Source organism: Apteryx rowi, unplaced genomic scaffold (assembly GCF_003343035.1).
Source record: "Apteryx rowi isolate R43461 unplaced genomic scaffold, aptRow1 scaffold_394, whole genome shotgun sequence".
Taxonomy (NCBI): Eukaryota; Metazoa; Chordata; class Aves; order Apterygiformes; family Apterygidae; genus Apteryx; species Apteryx rowi.
In genome coordinates, this window is record NW_020450463.1 from 457655 (window position 1) to 480628 (window position 22974).

The window sequence follows — 22974 nt, forward strand, 5'->3', positions numbered from 1 at the left end:
GGGAGCGCCTCGCGCCCCGGGGCCTCCCCCGCTGGGCGTCTGCCTCCGCTCTGCCCCGAGCCGGCATGCGCAGCGCCGGGCACCGGCGGCTCCTGCGCTGAACGGCGTGACGGAGGCCGCCCGGGCGCCGGCAGCGGGCGGGACACCGCGGCGGCGAGCGCTGCCGGCAGGTTCCGCGGTGCTGCTTCGCCGCGCTTCSTCCCGGAGCGGCTCTGCTCTTCTGGTAGGTCGGAGCGCCGGCGGGGAGGGAGCTGCCCGTGCCCGGCTGCCGCCGGCTGGGGCGAAGGGGCCGAGATGCGGCTCCGAGCCGCGGTAGAATAGCGGTGTGCGGGGGGCGTGTGGGGACGGCGGGGTGCGCGTGAAAGCGGGTTCTGTCGTGCAGCTTGCGGCGTGGACACCGGCGCTGCGTTAAGTCGGAGAGAGACAGGAATTTTTGAAAGCTGTGCTTTTGGCTGTCACCAGCAGTCTTTTTGTTTTGTTTTGTTTAGAAGGATTTCATACAGAAAAGGGAAGCTTATGGGTTCGCGTAGAAACAGAAAAAAAAGCCCGTTCCGACTGTTTAAAACAACCTGTACGATGCAGGCTGTAGGGTTGCCCGAAGTTGAGACCCCTTTGAACGAGCCCCCGCTGTCTAGAAAACCCTCACATTACTGCATTTAAACGCTGTCAGTGAGGCGGTCCCTTTCGGCTGTGTCGCTAAACAGATTCCTCTGAGCTGATTAGAAATAGATGCTATTTTTTTATAGCTGAAATTACCTACTTTTAACTTTGAGCTAGTGGCCCTTGTATGCCTGCTAGCCTGGAGAGCCCTCTGTTATCGCGTCTCGGTTGACATGCCTGTGCGTATGCTGCGCTTGTCCTGAGCTCGTCTTTGTTAAGCAGAACAGTTTGAGGCAGAGCCTCTCCTTGTGAGGCCTCCTTTCCTCCTCTTTTGCCGATTCCTGTGACTTCTGGATCCTCGCCTTTCTGGCAACACCCTTGGTGACCCGTGCGCGCTTCGGCTGGGTCACGTATTCCGGTGGCCGGCCTTAATTGCTGTCACTTACCGGTTTGAGTTGCTGTTGGGATGGAGATTACTTATCACTGCATACAAATATATCATCGGAGACTGTTACGGCTGTTTATTGAACARCTCTGCCTTTTGTGGATTTCCCAATACTGAAGCGTTACTAACAAATAGTGGACTTTGTACTACGATTAGGATTCCTCTTTGTTCCCAATGTACTGAAAAGACTCTTTCCTGGCGTCTTGCTTCGTTTAACCACGTGTATCTTTTGGCTTAAGCTTATTACTATCCCTGAACTTTTCCCCTTACTTCCCCCCTTTCCCCCCCCATTCATTATGTGTAATCTGAAGGAGAGGATTACATTTTGATTAAATTTTTTTGTCTAGGTATGTTTAACAATTATGGCCTTTTTGTTTGGGAGATGACTTTGAATTTAGAGAAATCTTCTTTTAAAAAATTCAGTCTTATGAAGTCAGATTCTTTCTTCTAGTTTGAGTTCAGAATTTTTTTCCAGCTATATGAAACTGGAACTTTTAAAGCACCAAGTACCTGTAAACTGTTTTTTGTTCTGTCTGCACATTGCAGGTATAATCAAGTCATGATCACTTGTAGCTAAGCTATGGCTAATCTTTATTTCGGCGTTCAGTTGCTCTTTACCTGTCAAAGTGAGGTCTAATATAGAATTCCCCTGTGTCAGATGCAGCATTTTTATATTATGAAATTATCTTCTCTAATTTTCTGAAAACCTGAGCCTCTTTCAAATTTGGCAGACTGATATTTTTTTTCAGTGTATGCTGCTTGAATTTAAGTCCTATGTGATAACAGTTTGGGAGTTGTCATGGGTGGGGGGGGGGAAGTTATTAACATTTTTAGCGGAGGGCATAAAGCCTTGGATGTTCTGTTCTCTCCTGCAGATTAATGGTCAGTATTCCCTCTCCATCCATCTTGTGCTTTAGATGTGAGGTCATTGATCCATAAAAGTCCAAGATGGTTTGCCCCCGAGTTGTCAGGAACTTGTAAACAAGTGATGCCATTTTCAGTGTAATACCACTTCCCCTTCTTCTTTTGTTCGTTTGCTGTTCCCTAAATAGGCAGCAATATTGATCTTAGCATTCTAGTCGTGTGCATCTCCCCTCCGCGTGTCAGTAATATCAACTTTGTTGCATATATGCCCATAAGAATACGTTTTTGTTATTATTTAGGTTTTCATATTGGCAATTTAGCCATTAAAGATGCTGCTTTCTTCAAGCCACCAAAAGGATGTGATTACTTCTGTTTTCAGCATCTTTATTATGTTGCTAGCTGCTCGTTTATTCCACTTTTTGTTCTTGCTCTCTTTTTTTTTTTTTTTTTTTTTTTTTTAGCTTAGCACCTTCCCAAGCATTCAAACCACTTTGCTGCATAAACAGTCGTTTATTTTTCTGTGGAGGTGGAAGCCACCCAAAATGATACAGTTCCTTATCCTGTACCAACCAGATGACATTTCATAACTCTGTGCCTTGCATCACTTTAACTGATGTTTCCCTTCCAGCTTTGTTGTCTCTTAGTCATGGAACTGGAAGGAACTTAGGAAAGTCCACGTGGGTCTTTTTCTCCTTTGTATCCTTCAGAGTTTGGTGAACTGTAACATACTCTCTAAAACAGTATCACTACTACCAGCGGTTCCTTTCTAACCCGCTTCAGAAATCAGTCCAAACTGGGCGAAAGTCTGCTGTCTTCACTTTTGTCAAGATATATACTGCTCTCTTGTCCTTAGGATCTTTGAGAACACAGTAACTGTAAGGTTAAATGGGATTCAGTGAAAAAAAGTATGATCTTAAGGGCCAAGAAGGAGAACGTAGAGTAGAACATTTGCTATATTGTTAAAAATACAAACATGGCAGGATCATGCTAAAGCCCAGGAACTGGAAAATTGCTCACCAGTCGAAGAGGAGTAGATGTGGCCAGATGAGAAAACATTTAGTTAAAAAAAACTAAAGAACTTTGAATATGTTGCTACTTTTTGCACTCTTTAAGTGATACTGAAGATAGCAAAGAAGATAGCAGAGATTGCCAACATCCCTTGAAAGCTTCATTTCTGCTAGAACACTAACACTTTCAGGATTTATTAGTCAGTTTTTACCTCATAGACTATTCTCACCTATTTAGCCTTTGAATTGAAATGTACTTAAGATGGAGAACAGGTCTAAAAGAGCTCAGTGTATTCAAACTCCAAAGAACAGGATTCAAGTTGTGTTCAGAGCCCTTCAAGAAAGTGTGTGTATTCTCTTAGGTTCACATTGTGCAACTTGGCCTTCCCTGGTGGCATTTTGCAATCTACTGCTCGCCTTCCTTATCCATTGGGCTCGGTAGGAGTTGAAGGAGTTGAACATGCTGCCAGTGGGACCCACAGTTTGCAGTCACTGCTCAGGCAAGCCTTGAAGCTGGCAGTTTTGTTCCAGCAGTGGGCAGACAGAGCTGTGTAATGAAGCATGCGTAACACCAGCCCTCACTCTTTGGCAAAGCCAGCATCGTTTGGGAGCCTCACGAAYGCCAAATTCGCCCCACCAGACAGCAGGGCAGGAACAAGCTGTCGAACTTTGATGACTACAGTAAAAGTTCCACACATTCAGCATGCTGAATCTTCAAAGCATCCTATGAACCACGTATAATTAGACAGGAAATAGCTGCCAGCTTACAAGAAGCACCATGAATTAGGCACGCATTTTATATAGGTGTTAAGGTCTGAGTCCTTGTTTATAGGTTAGGAGAGTGTTTGTTTTAATATTGTCTCATCTTGCACAGATGTCAAGAACTTCACAGATACAAATGTACGTTTGTGTAGTCGCAGGCAGTGTTGGTAGAGGTGTGTAAGCTTGGGTACCAGAAGTGGTATAGTCATGGTAGTGGGGCCTTCTTCCTGGAACAGCTGGCTTCCCTAAAATTGAGCTATATTGGCCTAATCAGAACACAGTGCTAATGTGACTGTATTCCTCCCTGCTGTAAATATGCACCCAATGGAAAGATTCTTCATATCTCAAAATACTGCTGAATTTAAAACCCTACTCCTAGGTCTGTGTGTGGGCATAAGGATCTGTCTGTGTTGCTAATCAGAACAAAATGAGGTCTAGAAATGTTACGTATCATAAAACAAATGAAGGGGGAGCAACTGGGAAGGGGTGAGGAAGGAACAATTATTAATGCATGGGGAGTACTAAGAAGACTTGTATTTAGACCGTATAACTGTGTGTTTCTTCAAAAAATCCAGATACCTGGTTAATCCTTAGAACATTTTCAAAGCAGGGGAGTACTGCCTTCTCATATACAGGTCAGTTGCCTTCAGCAACGTCAGTTGAAGTTGAGGATGCACTGCAAATCCAAGTTGTATCAGGAGTTGTTTAGGGACTTGGCAGTGGTTGCAAAGGGAGCTAGATGAAGCAAGCATGAAAACTTGGGAGTCTCTGTTCCTCAGTAGGATTCTCAGCATGATGAGACACATTTGTAGCTTGGGTGGAATTTCTGGAGCATTGAGCACTGCACTTTATCCAGCCTGGTTTGCAGTGGTGAATATTTATGGCTCTGTCCTGCAAACTTCTCAGTGAGGATCTGGATTGCAAAAGAGCTTCACCGTACTTGGAGCTTTGCCCAAGTTCAACAGCTTTTTGTGCACGGACAGTTGGTGGAATTGGTGTCTATACAAGATACCTGCTTGGATCATAGATCTCTATTTAAATATGATTTAAACCCACACACCTTTACTCCTTGTATCTTATGAATATTCTTCAAGTTGTACTTCCTATATGCTTCATTTAAATTTGTTGGAGGACTCTGTTGGTGGGTAAAGAATTAATTTTTTTATTTCACTAACAGGAATAATTTAAGATGGAAGGAAACTTTGTTTTCTGTGAAAAGGCTAAAGCTTTGGGAGTTTTATCTTGCAGTGCACAAGCATTCATTTTAAATCTGGGTCTTGACAAGTAGCTTTTTTTCTTTTAATTCTCTGGTTCTTGGATTCCTCCAGGCAAAAAAAAGGCCTGCTTAATATTAGTTGTTTGTTTCTTTTGGGGAAAGGAGGGGAGAAGTGAGGAAAAAGGAGTAATATTGAAGTAAAATAAACCTGCTCCACGCATACTAAAGAAATAGATGTTTGCAAATCCTTAGGAAAAAAAATATATATWTTTTTTATCTTTGTGTGTATAATGTTTAAATATTTAGAGAGCGGGAAGTTTTATGTTATTGAATACTCTAAAATTTTACTTTAGAAATTCTTGCTTTCAAGCTTTCCAATATGTTACTGTTTGCTTGGGTGATGGCAGTGCGACCACGGTGGCCAGACCTTGTGCTTGCACGTCCTCACTGACCGAGAGCAAGCAGCACTTCTACCGCRGTTGCAGCCAGGTGCACGTGGGCACGAGCTAGCTGAAGGGCCAAATTTGAGGAAACGTGGTTGTTACCCGAGTGAATATCCTCTCTCTGGATCTGATCTGCATGTGCTTATTGCTGAACAGGAGAAGGAGTGGGGCTTTTTGATTTGGGGGGAAGAGTCCTCCTCTCTGCCAGGCGCTGCTCGGGYCTGGATGCCGCAGAGCCGAGCGCGGGGAGCAGCCCCGGCGGAGTGCGCAAGCCCGCGGGCCGTTTGGGACCGACGCTCCCTTCACGCAGGAGTGGCCGCTCTGCGCTACGTTGCGTGGAAAGATTCAGTCGTTTCCACCCAAAGCGATGAAATAAAAAGCTCAGTCAGCCATTTCGTTTTGGGATACCCCGCCCTCCAAAACAAATACTAAAAAAGAAAACGTAGCCTTTGGCCCATGCATATCCCAGCACTTTCCACTGGTGAAGTTGATGTTTCTGATTGGGATCTCGAGAGGCTGTTTTTTGCGAAATGCAAGTATTTTGTTTAATTTCAGGAGAGGAAGTTATAAGATTTATATAATCCCTTTTGATATTTTATTTAACCCAGTAACTGCTTGGGAAGGAAAGAGTCTATTTTAGTTTACCTTTGTCCTAGATTCGGTTTTAATATCTAATGCTTAAATGGGGGGGGGGGCGTGATCTTTATTCTTAATGATTCATGCTGCCTCAAAGCACAGTGGTTTCTAGTTGTGTGCTGCCTTTCCCACTGGGGGTTGCAAACAAAAGAACAATAATTTCAGACTCCTCCTTCAGTTTCCAAGAGAACCTTAGCTGCTCAGGGATAGCTTTGAATTTTAAAAGCATTYTTCTTCCGAATTATGTATTGATTGCACACAAAATAGCAGTGCCTTAATATGCAATTTAAAACAAATGCATGATGGTGCTCATTTGCTTTTAATGTTGCTTTTTTTTTTTTCCCGGCAGAAAACAAAAAGTGGAGTCTGTTCCCATAAACCGGTCTTGCAAAATCTTTGCAAACATTTATTAGTCTAGACACAAAATATTCTCACCCGGCCTCAGCTTGATGATGGCAAAAAAAAAAAAAAAAAAAAAAAGCAAGCAAGCTAATATTGTACTTGGCTGTCAAAAAAGAAAAAAAAATAAAGGAGGGGGAGAAGGGGGTGGGGGCGGAAAAGGGGATAAAAAAAAAAAAACAACCCTTGCCCCAGGCTGGTGAACCAGTAACACTTTGCAGGGGCTGCCTACAACAACAGATGCATCTTATTCCCCCAGGCTTCCAGGCCTGCCTAGTCTCTTCTGCTGAACTTGGACACTCTCATAAACATTCCCGTTGAGTACCACACCCTCGTCTTCTCCTGCACTGCTTTCATTTAATTCGTTTTAATAACGACACTAGGCTTGTTAGTCTTGCCTCTCTTTACCAATCTTTCGGTTCCCTTTTTGCCCTCCAAAAATCATTTGACTAATGCATTAATTCGTAAATACTCCAAATAGATGTGAACTGGAGTAACTGGTAGAAATCAGTGTGGTTTAAAATAGGGGATTTGATCACAGCTTAAATCTGCAAGTAGGGAACCTTGATTAAAATGCTGTATTTTAATCTTAATTTGCATTTGTATTTTTGAGAACTTTCAKAAATAGCACTGATTTTCATTGTTTGATATCATGGTAGTTTGCAGAGTTTTGTTTACTAAAGAGGTAAATTATATCTGTGTGTGTTTATCAGTTTTTTGTCTTAACATATGCTTACTCAGACTCTTAATTTTTACATTTTGTCATTTTTGTATCAAATGGAGAATTATGCAAATCTTATTTTTCAGATAATGGTTAGTTCCTGTTACTCACAATTTATGTCAAACAGCTCTCGGTTTGAAATTAAAATTTAATTAAAAATTCCCCTAAACAGCATAACATGGCTGTATGATTAATTAAACTACTGTGACTATGTAGAGTACCTAAGAATACATTTATTCAAACATGGCTTTGTGTTTTAAAGCCTACTGATATGAGACAAAATATGATACTTATTCATACTTACTAAACTGATTGTTTCTATGATAACATATCCATGTCCATTAAGATTTTTAGACCTGGTAAAGCTTGGTCTCAAACATGAACAGAGATCTTAAATAGAAAATAAACTGCTTTTTCAACTTGGAGGGAGACTAGTCCTCTGTCGTTCATGAGATCCCTCGTGCCATCGCTCAGCGCAGCTGTCTGCAAAGTGAATGTCTTCCTGTGATGCCAGTCATTGACTGCCACTGATTCAGTCTTTTGACTAAGAATTTTCTATTTAATTAAGGCAACTTGCTTCTAAAAAGAAAAATGTGTATGAATCAGAACTGTCCTTTTTTAATACTGATTTTTTTCTCATTACTCTTATGCTATTAATGAAAACTTAGGTGTTTACAGTGAGAACAGTACTTCAGCTATTCAAAACCACTCATCAGTGCTCTTAATGAGGGTAACTGTTTTAGTGTTGATAAATTAGATAGGTATTACTCATATGAAGGAATATGTTTAGTATATACTTGAAATGTTAATATAAATTAAAATTCGCAAAGTGTTTCTGATTAAAACTGATTTTGATTTTTTTTTTTCCTGCTCTAGATAATAGGATGTTTAAACATAAAACCAAATCTTTTCTTCTTACCCCTCATTCTGATACTATATTGTTTTGTGCTGTGTATTTTTTATTTTGGAGGCTATTAAGTTGCTTCTTAAAGGTATTTTTAAATACATCGTGTGTATTTATAGAATTCTAGTGTCCATTCTCATTCAGATCAGTAAGAATATGATCTTGACCCTAGGCTACTTATGTAGCTTTAAACTACCTATATATTTTAAAACAGAATTAATTGGATTTTTTGATTCAGYGTTTAAATTTAATGTAAAAAGGCCCCACAGCTCTCCATCTTAATAGCATTGTTTTAGTTAAATAGTTAATTTTTGCTTAAACCCTGTTGTGCAAATTTTCCRGGATTATGCTAGTACATGAGAGACAAAAAGTGAAACTGAGTAGTCTGGTTTTTTGTAATCTTCTTTTTTACTTCCCTGCCAGGACTCAACATCAGGGGTCTATGTTTCTCCTGCGAGAGTTGCTCACATGCCTAACATCTTCAGGATAACGGGGCAAAAGATGCAGCCCCCTGTGTTACCTAGGTCAGTGGTTGCCAAACCGCAGGTTGCGAACTCGAGTGGGGCTCTAAGCAGTTACAAGGGTTGGGGGGGGGAAATCATATTTCTGGTGGAAATTAAGTCACAGAAGTGGGGTTCACTGTCAGACTTTGGGGCACAAGCCTGGAAGCGGTATCAGCTCGGGCTTTGATCTCACAGTTTGTCCAAGCTGATCTGTAGATCAGTCTCTGTCAAATGCCATGGTCCTGCCCTCCCTTTCTCTCGGCCTTCCTTCCCTTGTGCTGGCATTAGTGTCATTGCTTGTAGCCGAGTGATAAAAGTGGAGCAAAGTACTAATCTGGTGAAAGACTTTCTTATTTTTTCTGAGTTACTTTTCTGCTGCGCTGAAGGCCTTCATTTAGATCAGCTTAGAACAGCCATGGGACAGCATCCGCCTGTCGCTCAGCTCTTAGTCCAGCAGCACTGGTGAAGTAAAACATGTTTAACATGTTAACTGTTAAGCTTCTGCTCACTGTGCAGTGGGCTGAGAAACTTGTTCTGGTCTGTTAGCTCTTTAAGACTCTTTATTACTTGATTGTAACTTGAGCACACAGTCATTTCTCAGTGACTTCCAAATGYGACCTTACTTCCAGATTCAGCTCTCTATTCCACATCTTATACTGGGAATGCTATGTATTCCCCTGTCTTTTACCTTGTCACTGGCCCGAYTGGCAGGAAGCAATGTTTATCCACATTGTGACTGCATGATGRTGGGGGAAAAGAGGGGGGGAATCAGTCTTTGTCACACGCAGAATAACATGTTGTCTCCCACAGAAATCAGCAGGAGGACCTACGAAGTAAAGGACAGGACTCAGCAGGAGGGTGGAGTCAAGTCGTTGTTGCAAATAAAAATGCTTTGCTTTTGGCAAAGGTTAACTTGGTGCACAGTGGTATTTTAGTAGGTAGTTAAGACCTGCGGAGTGTGTTTATGCAGACAGCTTGGTCTGCCTTCTTTCCTTCTAGTTATGAGTTGAAACATCCAAAAATCCTAGAAAAAATTAGAATGGAAGGGGCTTCTGAAGATCWTCTAGTCCAGCTTCCTGCTTGAAGCACAGTTAGCTTTGAAGTTATGATTGCTCAGGGCTTTGTTCACACAAGTTTTGAAAACTTCCAAGAACGGAAAATCCTTAAAAGTTCCCAGCAGATCTCCACAACCTGTCCGGGCAGCCAGTGTCAGTCCCTGGCCAGCACTGAGATGCTGTGACTTGGTCATCACTGTGCCCCAAAAATGATGTTCATCGTAAGGAAAYGTGGGATGTGAGAGCATCTGCTTTGTTACTTATAACATCCTTTAACATTCATCTGTAGCATACCAAAAATACGTTGGTATTGCAGCAGGATGCAGAGAAGCCTGAACTAACTTGACAAGCTCACTTTGGTCCTTGCAGTAGTTTTGGGCTGCACTGGGAATACTTGCATTTAGTGTCAGTGATTGAGTGTTCTGAATGCGGAGAAGGAAACTTAACCGTTGCACTTGTGAAAAGTGCTGCTATGTGAACAGTGTTGGCTGGATCAGGTCAGAGGATTACGTCCTAAAGAAGTTCTGTAAGGTGCTCTGTACTTGCAAGCACAGACAAAAAATACATCCACATCTCTCCAATATGGAGGAGTCCGTCGGACTAGGTGACCTCTTGTTCTTGCCCGTCTTTATGTGATATGACTTACAATTTTGAAGCTGTTATATAACACTAAAAGTACTCTGGAGCAACATAAAACTTTTTTTCTGAAATATCAGCTCACATTTTTGGCTTCCCAAAAGGTGGAGAAGCAAATCATGTGGCAAAGAAAATAAAGGGCTTTCTGTGCAGTTTGTGCTCTTTGACTTTCTCAAAGCCACTTCCTCAGAAAGTGGTGGCAGATCCCCAGGAGGCTGGACGAGTCTTTAAGGAAGACTTGGGATGGGAAGCAGGTGGGTCTGAGGCTTGCAGATGTTTTGAGGAAGCATGTGTGAGCAAGAGCCCACAGTGGTCTAGGTGTTGGAAGGGGCTCTGAAGAACAGTTGCAGCCTTGATAATATGCCTTCAAGCATTAGTCTTCACCTTGATGAGTGTCAAACAAACCTATACGATAGAATCATAATTTTCTGCTTTCGAAGTGACACTCCAAGCACTTGCTTTTTTTTCCATTTGTGAAACAGTGGCTTATACAACCACTGGCTTTATACATTTTATGTCAAGTGTTTTGGGATCCTTTACAAGTTACTTAAATCATGGGTCTGTATCCTGACTTATTTTTAAGTGTGTGTGTGTGTGTACATGTGGAGTGTGTAGCAGGGCATATTAGTATCACCTAGTAAGTCCATTGTAAGTCCTATTTTCACTTTCTTAYAATCTTTTAGATGAGAATTTCTTACACACTGTTTCTGTTTAGAGGCTGGTTTTGTTCTGTTCCTTGAATTTTGGGGGAACATTCAACTGTTTCAAAAGCAAAATTAGTAGAGAGTGTGAAGGGAAGCAAGGAAGGGAAGAGAGACAGGCAGCCTCAATGTAAAAAMCATATTATCTTTCTTTTTCTGAATAGCTCTGTACCTCAGGGATTTGACATAGGAACTTGAAATTTGGCAAGGATCTAGCCCTGAGGTCTGAGAAATGCCTTTCTCTGTTTAAAAAAAAAAAAAAAAGAAAAAATTGGCAGAATTATGAGCTATAATGTATCACCATCTTTTGGTGTCCAAGGAAGAATTCGCAGGATATTTTGTTACCATCTCTCCATCATGCTTTTCTGCCTGTCACGCACACTTGCAGGCTGCTTTAAACCACCTGTATTTAACGAATCCTCCTACTCCGCCTGTCTAGGTTATTATTTTGGTAGTAATGTAGTGTTTGAACTACTGCTGCTTCTGCAAATACCACTGGCCAAGCAGGAGATATCAGAGCATTGGGAGCCGATCAGCCCTGAGCTCTGGTCCCATCAGAGGAAGGAGGAGAGCTCCCAAGCCTGCTGTTGAGAAGATTTCATATTGCTACGGTGACAGGCAAATATTAATGAAGGCAAATAGCAGCCTAGCTGAAATCTGGTTGCCCATGTGACGAGGGCGCATCCCATTAGTCGYGTTCAGTGGAGGAGGGGGACAGGAGAAGGAGACAGTCTGTGCCATGCTGTGTCACCTCTGCACGCGCAGGGGTGCCCGTGCGGCACGAGCCATGATTCGCGAGTGAGTCGGGCGCTCCAGCGAAGGAGACCATCTGTAGGATGGCTGCTTTAGTCTGCAAAAGCTGAAAGGTGTCTGGGGACAAGAGCTCCGGGGAGTGAAGGGAAGGTCTTTTGCTTTCAGCATGAGACTGGGGCCTGGGAAAACTAAGGTCTCTAGAAATTTTTCAGCTTAAAAAAAAATGCAGATACGAGTTGAAAGGAACATTTTGTGAAATYGGGCCTGTGCCAAATTGTTTCATTTTAAAGAAGGAAATCCCAAGAGAACAAAACCTTTTGTTTTGACATTTCAAGAAGAAACTTTTTTGATAAACAATTTTTAAAAGGAATAAATTTTTTCTGTTCTATTTCTTTTAAAGCCAGTATGAAATAAACATTTGGGGGTTGAACGAAATGTTTATTCAACCCAAAACATTCTTTTAAATCTTTTCAGGTCAATAATTTCTTTTCTCTTCTTTTTTTTTTTTTATACAACAGCACAGCAAGCAAAACAAAACAGAGCTTTAACTGTGCAAAAAATGTATCCCTAGCTCTGCTACTGTTTATTGGATATGATAAGCATTTGCATAAGTGATCTTAACCAGGTCTGATATTCACTCTCAAGAATAATCACCCAGAGATATGTGATGTTAGAAGTATTGAGCACTCACAATTTGAATTGAACACTATGGAGATCTAAAAATCAAGACCTGCCTATTGAAGCTGAGCTGCCAAGATGAGTGGATAATGCAGAAAACACATGCTTCTTATGTGCCTGAAGAACAGAGAACAGTACCATATATGTTGAAGGTACTTCTTAGTCAATGTGACTATGATCACGTGCTGGTCAGATTTGATCAGTAGCATCTATAGGATCGGGCATAAAGTCCGGTTATGGCTTTATGTGTCAAAAGCAGTAGCACAAATTACCGTGCTCATTGTAGGGGTACCTGGGAGGCATTTTATAATGGAGAAGAGTAGTCGAGGTCGTTTAATGGTCATTTCTGGCCTGATACTCTGAACGGCTAACTTTGCTGGAACCTGCTTCGTAACCCATTAAAACCAGGGGGGTGAGAGTTAACCAGGGAAGTCCGGCGGCACGTCCTGTGGCAGGCGCGGTTGCCGCTGCACTGGGTTCCTCATTCCCAGCCTCAGTGCAGGTCTGGTTGGGGCTTGTCTTGCAGCTGTGTGGGGGCACCTGGGGCAGGAGCTTTTGGTATGCGCAGCCCCCGTTACAGGCTGTAACACAGCAAGGCCCGTAAGCTTGCCCCTCTAGCGCACGTGAAGTCCTCCTGAAATCAGTTTGATAAGCATTGCTGCTTTGGTGAATTGGAACCAGACCTTACTTTAAAACTAGAAGAAAACGTGGATGCTGTCAGGTTTAAATGGAGCTCTGGTGGTTTTTTTGCAGTGATAAGCAGTTGTGCCCTTTGAACTTTGTCAATAGTGAACAACTGAAGAAAATGGCAAAATAAAAGCAAGCATTTCACCCTTCTCGCTGAGGGGCAGCAGAGCGGAGGGGCAGTACCGATGAGAGCGGAGCAGCCTGCACGAGCGCTGTGCAGAACCCTTGTTGACTGTGCATATATCTACTCTGAATAATTGCTAGTAGTTAGGAGGAGGCTAACGAAAGGGTTGACAGCCCCATATTGTCATGGGTTAAGCAGAAGATAAAAGGAGAAGGCAAAACAGTGTTTTCTGTGTTAAGGAAGATTGTAGGCAACTTGGAATCGAGGTGATTTTAAAAGTTAGAAGCAGCTTCCACTGCTAGTATCTTCTCCTGAGTCACCCTGCTTGTGCGTATTTTTGCAATCACATTATTTGGGTTTGATTTTCCCCCCCCCCCCTTTGCCTGCCTGCTGGATAAAAGTGTCATACAGCAAGCAGGGGAAAATGACTTTTCCTAAAGCACATAACCTGAACACATGGGGAGCACTTTCTGTAATCTCATTTATCCCTTGCTGCATTAGCTGCTTCTTACTGGGGAGGGGAGAAGAGGTAGGTAAAAATTTGTGTGAGAAACACCTTTTTTACGTGCATCTCCTGCTTCAGCCCTTTATCCTTTCCTTCTCTAAGCTCTGAGGCAGCAGGTTTCTCTCTGCATTTAGAAAATATTTATTTAAAGCTTTATCCAAATCTGATATAGAGAGAACTTTGAGTGTTGAGTTTCACTCTGGAGAATGAATCTCTGTTAAAATAACAGTTAATGAATTGGGCTTATTAATGGTTTATGTTCCATTTGTGAAGAGCAGCTTCCTGAGCAATTGTCTGTTCAAAGATACGATTTAAGGTCCTGAACCTTCAAAAATGTATGCTTGCACTTAAATTTTTATATCGCTGGGATACTGTCTGTTTTGTGGGTTCGTTTTGCTGGGAACATAGCCCATATGAAAAACCGAGCTAAAATCCCAAAAGGGGATTACAATAATGAGTAAGTCTTGGGAGCTTAAAGTGGAACTAATTCAAAGTTTTTCTCCAAATTCTTTCACTCAAAAATACGGCTTTTGAGATATTACAAACACCTGAAGCATGCCATGACAAACCAAATTGCACAATATGATTTCAATATTAATACCAAGGGATAAAAACATAGAGCAGAACAGGAAAAGAAAAGCTTAAATGATATTTAGTCATGATGCAGACCTTATGTAGCTGGCCCTGAAGTATTTAAGGGACAAGCCAAAGCAATCTCTGAACCATTAGTGATGATCTTTAAGACTTCATGGAGGTTGGGGGTGGTCCCAGAGGGCTGGAGACAGGCAAATATAATATCTACTCTTAAATGAGGGAGAGAGGGATGAGCRGGAGAGGAGAACACTTGGGGATTTATAGATCAGTCAACCAAATCTTTGTTCCCAGAAAGATACAGGAGGAATTTACTAAAAATCAGTCTGTAAGCACCTAGACAACAAAAAGGCTCTAAAAATAATTGTGGATTTGTCAAAAACAGATGTTGTCAAGCCAACCTGATTTCATTTTTTTTGCCAGAGTAATTGGCCTAGTGAAATGGGTTAACTGGGATGTTGCAAACCTTATTGAAGTCAAGATACCTGCAAGGGTCCCGCATGGCATTCCTGTAAGCCGTGTGGGAGAGGTGTCTCAGATGAACTGACGTATAAGGGTGGCTCATAACTGGTCTGATAAACTACTCAACTCTGAGTTTTCATAATCCCCTGGTAAACTGAGGGAATGTGTCAAGCAGGGTGCTGCAGGTGGAATAATCCCACTAGCAGCAAGGAGAAGGGAGCAGAATTTTTAAAGTTTATGGAGGACAGAAGGCTGGGAGGGCTTGCAAGCATCTTGCTTTGTTAAGATTTTAGCGAATGCTGTTGTAGCTCTTCATAGCTCTATGTTGACATAAACATAGGTTTTTGAAATTACAACATCCTCTTAACAAATCTTAGTGTAGTCAGAAGAGTGTAAATGAAGCTTGCTTTTTCTGAAACCTGCTTGCATCAAAGAAACGTGCTGCTCAGTTGGCAAACAGCAGAGGGGTAGGATAATCTGCCTGTGCACAGTGAGCGAGGCTTAACCACAGCAAATCAAAATAGAGATGTGTTACAGAGATTTAACTTAATTTAAAAAAAGAAAAACCCAGAAAAACTTATCTTGAGCTTGCTTCAACACTGCATGCCAGGTCAAACGATGCTTTCGCTTACAGGCTGTGCTACCTCAGCTTTGACCCTCAGCAAGCTCCTGCTCTCCCTCAGGCTGCCCTGGGCATAGATCCGACGTTCTGCAGCATGGATGAGGCACTGCAAAATGCCTCAGTCGCTTTTCAAACTGCAACTTAAGTCCGTAGAAGTAGCCCTCGAGTAGCTTTTGAAAATTGGCATCTCTGGCATTTCTGAAATTTTACTCAAGATCACAGAAGGATTAGGTAATACCACCCAGCTCTTCCCCAGGAGAATTACCCAACACTTAGTCTTGGCAAGTGTCTCTCTTTTGTGAAGAGTCATCTGGCCCCCCGGAGAAGCAGTATGGTTAAGAACACTCTACCTCGCCTCCCGCAGGACAGGGAGACAAATGGATCCATTTAGTTTTGCTTCACGGTTCTCTCGCTGCCAAGATAAATGAGATGGTTTGTGATGTATACTTTTATATACATTGAAATAAATATCTTTTACACTTGTGCACGGTTTTACAGGCTGCCAGCACTAACTTGTGGGGGAGGGGATCTTTCAAGTCCAGTGCTATTAAATAATTGTCATTTTGGGATGACGGTTACCTGAGAGGTATTGAGCGTTGTTGGTGTCCTCATGCTGCATAACCGTATCCTCGGCATAAAGAACCGATCACATCAGGCTGTGCATTTGGATGCAGGCACAGAATTAGTGCAGATAAATTCGGAGGGTCACTATCTAAAAACATTGGGGGAGGATTGTTATGAAAAAAGTGAGGTGTGGCGCACACTTTCAAAACCAGCGTTTATAGAACAGCACTATGTGACAGATGTGGAGGAACACTTTTTTTTTTTTCCCCTAAACAAAATGTGAAGCTAAGAATTATTCATTTCCCTCCTCTCCACAGCCTCTGCCATCCAGATAATCAAAAATAATGAATCATGTTACCATACTGTGGAAAATAGTATTTCTTTCCCCCTTCTCATGTCTTGTATCTGCCTTTCTTCCTTCTACACTGCTCTCTTTTCCTTTAAGACTGTGTCATGAACAAAACTAGCCTTCTGTTTTTAACCTGTTAAAAGCTGTTCCCTTTTTAAACCACTGTAACAGCCTGCAGTGACTGCTACTAAGTATTCCTCTTGAACTTGAGCATGCAGCTGCTTTGGGAAGCAGATGATGTTCCACTGCCTAAAAAATGACATCTCTTAGGGATTTCTGGTATGAGAAATCAGTGTGTGATTTTATTTCAAGAAGAAAACTGTTRCAGAGTTTATAACCCTCTGCGGTGGTTTCTGCGTCATTTCCAACACACCGATTGTGGCCCCTGTGAGATAAAATTCACTCCAGTCTATGCTATTTAAGAATATATTTATTCTCTGAGTTTATTTAGGCCTCAGTTTTATTTGGTACCTCTTTTTCACAGAATCACAGAATGGTTGAGGTTGGAAGGGACCTCTGGAGATCATCTAGTCCAACCCCCCTGCTCAAGCAGGGTCACCTAGAGCACATTGCACAGGATTGCATCCAGGCGCGTTTTGACTATCTCCAGAGAAGGAGACTCCACAACCTCTCTGGGCAACCTGTGCCAGTGCTCTGTCACCCTCACAGTGAAAAAGTTTTTCCTCATGTTCAGATGGAACTGYCTGTGTTTCAGTTTGTGCCCGTTGCCTCGCGTCCTGTCGCTSGGCACCACTGAAAAGAGTCTGGTCCCATCCTCTCGACACCCTCCCTTCAGATACTTGTACACGTTGATAAGATCTCCTCTCAGCCTTCTCTTCTCCAGGCTAAACAGGCCMAGCTCTCTCAGCCTTTCCTCATAAGAGAGATGCTCCAGTCCCCTCATCATCTTTGTAGCCCTTCGCTGGACTTGCTCCAGTAGTGCCACATCCCTCTTGTACTGGGGAGCCCAGAACTGGACGCAGTACTCCAGATGTGGCCTCACCAGGGCTGAGTAGAGGGGGAGGATCACCTCCCTCGACCTGCTGGCAACACTCTTCCTGATGCACCCCAGGATACCATTGGCCTTCTTGGCCACAAGGGCACGTTGCTGCCTCATGCTTAACTTGGTGTCCACCAGCACTCCCAGGTCCTTCTCGGCAGAGCTGCTTTCCAGCAGGTCAACCCCCAACCTGTCCTGCTGCATGGGGTTATTCCTCCCTAGGTGCAGGACCCTGCACTTGCCTTTGTTGAACTTCATGAGGTTCCTCTCCACCCACCTCTCCCGCCTGTCCAGGTCTCTCTGAATGGCAGCACAGTCCTCTGGTGTATCGGCCACTCCTCCCAGTTTTGTATCGTCAGCAAACTTGCTGAGGGTGCACTCTGTGCCTTCATCCAGGTCATTGATGAAGAAGTTGAACAAGACTGGACCCAGTACTGACCCCTGGGGGACACCGCTAGCTACAGGCCTCCAGCTAGWCTCTGYGCCASTGATCACAACTCTCTGAGCTCTGCCATTCAGCCAGTTCTCAATCCACCTCACTGTCCACTCATCTAACCCACACTTCCTGAGCTTGTCTATGAGGATGTTATGGGAGACAGTGTCAAAAGCCTTGCTGAAGTCAAGGGAGACAACATCCACTGCTCTCCCCTCATCTACCCAGCCAGTCATTCCATCATAGAAGGCTATCAGATTGGTTAGGCATGATTTCCCCTTGGTGAAGCCATGCTGACTACTCCTGATCACCTTCTTGTCCTCCACATGCTTGCAGATGGCCTCCAGGATGAGCTGCTCCGTCACCTTTCCAGGGATGGAGGTGAGGCTGACTGGCCTGTAGTTGCCTGGGTCCTCCTTCTTGCCCTTTTTGAAGACTGGGGTGACATTGGCTTTCTTCCAGTCCTCAGGCACCTCTCCTGTTCTCCATGACCTTTAAAAGATGATGGAGAGTGGCTTAGCAATGACATCTGCCAGCTCCCTCAGCACTCGTGGGTGCATCCCATCGGGGCCCATGGATTTGTGGGTGTCAAGTTTGCTTAAATGATCTCTAACCCGATCCTCCTCCACCAAGGGAAAGTCTTCCTTTCTCCAGACTCTCTCTCTTGCCTCCAGGGTCTGGGGTTCCTGAGGGCTGGCCTGAGCAGTAAAGACTGAAGCAAAGAGGGCATTCAGTAACTCTGCCTTCTCTGCATCCTTCGTCACCAGGGCACCCACCCCATTCAGCAAAGGGCCCACATTTTCCCTAGTCTTCCTCTTGCTACTGATGTATTTGAAGAAGCCCTTCTTGTCCTTGACATCTCTAGCCAGATTTAATTCCAAACGGGCCTTAGCCTTCCTCGTCGCATCCCTGCATACTCTGACAACATTCCTATATTCCTCCTTTTTTTCTTAAAAGCTGACAAAGATCTTCTAACAGAAAATACAGGATTTTGTTTGGCTTCTGCTTACTATTTCAATCTTAATGCATTTTTCTGGTACAGTTCACTCAATCAATCATGTCCCCATTAATGCACAGAGCCATGAAAACAGACTTTAGCTAATTGCCATGTGACAGCAATCAACTTTTATTGGTCTGGGGTTGGTCTTCAATGGGCAAGTGACATTTGGGGAGCAAGGATGAAAGGATAAGTATCTTCTGTCTGTCGAAGAGCCTTAAACTGGCATTGGTTTGCCTGTTTTTGGACTGGGGAGAGAAGCCCCCTGCACTCGCATGTACCCACTTAATGCAGTAGAAAAACACTCTTAACCTGCCTTTTCACAACCTCTGGCATAAAAAACATGACTGAGTTGGTAGCAGAGGGGTTGGATTGGTGGGAAGTTGGGGTGGGAGGGACTGGTGCCCACAGGGCAGTTGAGAGAAGTTGTCATAGCTTAGACAAAGCAGTCCAAAGGCAAGAATGCAAAAATGGTGTAGGACAGCYGATCTCACTGTTGTGCCAGACTAAAGGCTTCTGAAGAAAAGGAAACAAAGTTATTCACTTTATAGCATCCTGAGTTTTACGCCTTTCACTGCATTGCCATGAATTAAAAACAAATTTCAGACTGTAGTAACTGAATTGGATTTTGCCTTTCCTACCTTAGCTTTGAGCATCTCTTCTTGGAATGGGTGTACTGGTTTCAGGAGACAAGCAGTGGCAGGTTGAACCCCTAAGGACTGAATTACTTGTAGCCATAGTATGTAGTAGAATAGAAATTAGTTATTTAAATTGAACTAATTACACTGTCTCTTCTTTGCTACAGGTGGTGGATGTGGACTTTAAAACAGTGTGTCTCAACATTTCATCCTCAACTATCTATTTTTAATCTGATTGCACTACAAAAGAAAAGCTGCTAATGGGATAAATGTTGAGATGTTGCAAGAACTGACTTGAAGTACCAAAAGCCATTACTATAAATCAAGAAGAGCTCGAAGCTAAGTCTGTATCTGATTAGTCAGTATCATTTTCACACAACAGGCATGGCAAGTAAACGAAAATCAACCACACCTTGCATGGTCCTAGCCAACGAGCAGGACCCGGATCTAGAAATGGTATCAGACTTGGAGGGAGGACCACCTGTGCTCACGCCGGCAGAGAACCCCACAGCAGAAAGCATAACAAGCGATGAGGATGTCCACGAGTATGTGGATTCAGACAATCAGAAAAATTTAAAAGTAGAAGGTGGTTATGAATGTAAATACTGTACTTTTCAAACTCCAGATCTCAATATGTTTACTTTTCATGTGGATTCAGAACATCCCAATGTAGTATTAAATTCGTCCTATGTTTGTGTAGAATGCAATTTTCTTACCAAAAGATACGATGCTCTCTCAGAGCATAATTTGAAGTACCACCCTGGAGAGGAGAATTTTAAATTGACCATGGTGAAACGTAATAATCAGACAATCTTTGAGCAAACAGTAAATGATCTCACTTTTGATGGGAGTTTTGTTAGAGAAGAAAATGCTGAACAGGCTGACCCTTCTGAGATCCCCTCATCAGGGATCTCAATTAGCAAAACTCCTATTATGAAAATGATGAAAAACAAAACAGAGACTAAGCGCATTGCTGTTTTCCACAATGTAGCTGATGACATTCCTCGTGAAGAAAAGGGAACTGAAAATGAGCCAAACTCTGATGAAGTAGTAGAAAACCCACCATCGGCAGTTTCTGAGTCAAAAGTGAGCCATTCGGTTGTTTGCAGTGCAGCAGATGTAGCTAGTGCAGTAGTGACTCCAGCACCAGTGATTCAGCCCGGGGTGGCACAGGTTATAACAGCTGTTACAGCTCCGCAGAATCCAAACCTGATTCCAAAAGTCTTAATACCTGTAAATAGCATTCCAACCTATAATACTGCTTTGGATAACAATCCTCTTTTGCTTAACACCTACAACAAATTCCCTTACCCAACCATGTCAGAAATCACTGTTCTTTCCACTCAAGCTAAGTACACAGAGGAACAGATTAAAATATGGTTTTCTGCCCAACGTCTGAAACATGGTGTGAGCTGGACACCGGAGGAAGTGGAGGAAGCAAGGAGGAAACAATTTAATGGCACGGTGCATACTGTGCCACAGACAATTACCGTTATTCCAGCACACATTTCCGCTGCTAGCAATGGTTTGCCCTCCATTTTGCAGACATGCCAAATAGTTGGTCAGCCAGGACTTGTTCTCACTCAAGTTGCAGGTGCAAATACACTACCAGTAACAGCCCCAATAGCTTTGACTGTAGCAGGAGTCCCAAACCAAACGCAGTTACAGAAGAGTCAAATTCATACTGCTCAGCCTATTGCAGAAACCAAGCAAGTAGCTGCTGTTCCAGCCCCTCAGTCTATCAAAAATGAAACCACACTAGTGAATCCTGACTCTTTCAGCATCCGAGCAAAAAAAACAAAGGAACAACTGGCAGAATTAAAAGTCAGCTACCTTAAAAATCAGTTTCCTCAAGATTCAGAAATTATTAGGCTTATGAAAATAACAGGCCTGACTAAAGGAGAGATCAAAAAGTGGTTCAGTGATACACGCTACAATCAGAGAAACTCAAAGAATAATCATGGAATTCATCTCAACAGTGATTCGTGTGCCACCATTGTTATTGATTCAAGTGATGAAATGAATGAGTCCCCAACGGGAGTCACTCCACAGAGCAAGTCATCATGGAGTGCTTTTCCTGATTTCACCCCACAGAAATTCAAAGAGAAGACGGCCGAACAGCTGCAAGTCCTCCAAGCAAGTTTTCTTAATAACCCTGTCCTAACAGATGAAGAAATGAATAGGTTAAGAGCCCAAACCAAACTTACCAGGAGAGAGATCGATGCTTGGTTTACAGAAAGAAGGAAATCAGATGTCTTAAAGGAAGAGGGAGCTGACCTGAATGACAGCAATGCCAGCAGCTCAAAAGAGGAGGCTGGAGAAACATCTGTGGGAGATGGAGCAGGATCAAAATCAGGGGGTTCCTCTTCAAGCAAAATAGGCAAAAAATCACCAGAGCAGTTGCACATGCTTAAAAGTTCCTTTGTCCGTACTCAGTGGCCATCTCCACAAGAATACAATAAGTTGGCAGAAGAAACTGGCCTCCCAAGATCAGAAATTGTGAGCTGGTTTGGAGATACTCGCTATGCCTGGAAAAATGGTGGATTGAAGTGGTATTATTACTACCAGAGCGCCAATGCAAACAGTCTGAATGGACAAGGCTTTGTGAGGAAGAGAGGGAGAGGAAGACCAAAAGGGAGGGGGAGAGGAAGACCTCGAGGGAGGCCTCGGGGAAGCAAGAGGTTAAGTAGCTGGGACAGAGGTGTATCTGTCATAAAATTCAAAACTGGAACAGCAATCCTGAAGGACTACTACATGAAGCACAAATTCCTTAATGAGCAAGACCTTGATGAACTTGTAGCCAAATCTCACATGGGATATGAGCAGGTCAGAGAGTGGTTTGCAGAAAGGCAAAGAAGATTAGAGCTTGGAATAGAACTCTTTGAGGAGAACGAGGAGGAAGATGAAATGCTAGAAGATCAGGAAGATGAGGAGGAAACAGATGATAGTGATACTTGGGAACCTCCCCGACATGTTAAGCGCAAACTCTCAAAATCAGATTGATGTGCAATTTGGGATTTGGGGGCCAAATACCCATGAATTGGGTCTGACGTTATAATGAAGAGCCAAACAATTTTTAATGGCCTTCAGTTTTAGCAAGCACTTGCTTAGGATCTTCCTTCAACCTAAGAGAACGTGGGCAAGATGCTACCTGGGCAGGCAACCAATATAGGCTTCCTTGCTACCAGAGATGGACATGCTCAGGCCTGGCCTAGCCTAGGACATGGGGTTGTAAATCAGCTCCAGTTCAGCTCCTCCTCTTCTACATTACTGATGGGAAGGTTCATCATTCACGTGACTGCTTCTCAGTATTTAATTGCCTTATGTTGTTTAATTCCAAAAAAACACAGACACATTTTTCCATTGTTGTAGGAGAACATTGCTCATGAAGAAGGAAAATACAAAAACCTAAGATGTCTTTTTGCAAACGTCACTTCACCTGAAAGGTTTCGAGGCCTGGATTTATTTCTTAAGGAAAGAATTCAAAAGAGAAGGGGAAAAGTGTGACAAAGGAATCAATGAACCTAGGGGTGAGGATTGCTTGGTTTAAGAAAATGAGGTGGTATTGGTACCTTTTGTGTATCTTCAAAGTGTTTTGGGTTTACAGAACTTGTGCTGAAATGTTTCTTGTTGATAATTATGAGCTAACTGAATGAGTTTAAAACTAGAAGATGCTTTT

The 22974-nt window shown here is 43.0% G+C and overlaps 1 protein-coding gene across 12 annotated transcripts in view; it reads left to right on the plus strand.

The window, feature by feature from the left end:
• The first annotated feature begins 111 nt into the window (after positions 1 to 111).
• The window catches only part of ZHX1 (zinc fingers and homeoboxes 1), a 29301-nt gene continuing 6438 nt past the window's right edge, over positions 112 to 22974 (plus strand). For 9 of the 12 annotated variants that reach the window (XM_026074652.1, XM_026074658.1, XM_026074661.1 and 6 more), the window contains exons 1-2: positions 112 to 223; positions 19463 to 22825. In XM_026074652.1, the coding sequence (XP_025930437.1) occupies positions 19680 to 22298 (2619 nt within the window). In that variant the 5' untranslated portion in view covers positions 112 to 223; positions 19463 to 19679 and the 3' untranslated portion in view covers positions 22299 to 22825. Of the gene's footprint in view, positions 224 to 8420; positions 8522 to 12163; positions 12476 to 19462; positions 22826 to 22974 lie in introns of all 12 variants that reach the window. The other 3 variants (XM_026074653.1, XM_026074654.1, XM_026074655.1) reach the window with 3 other exon arrangements.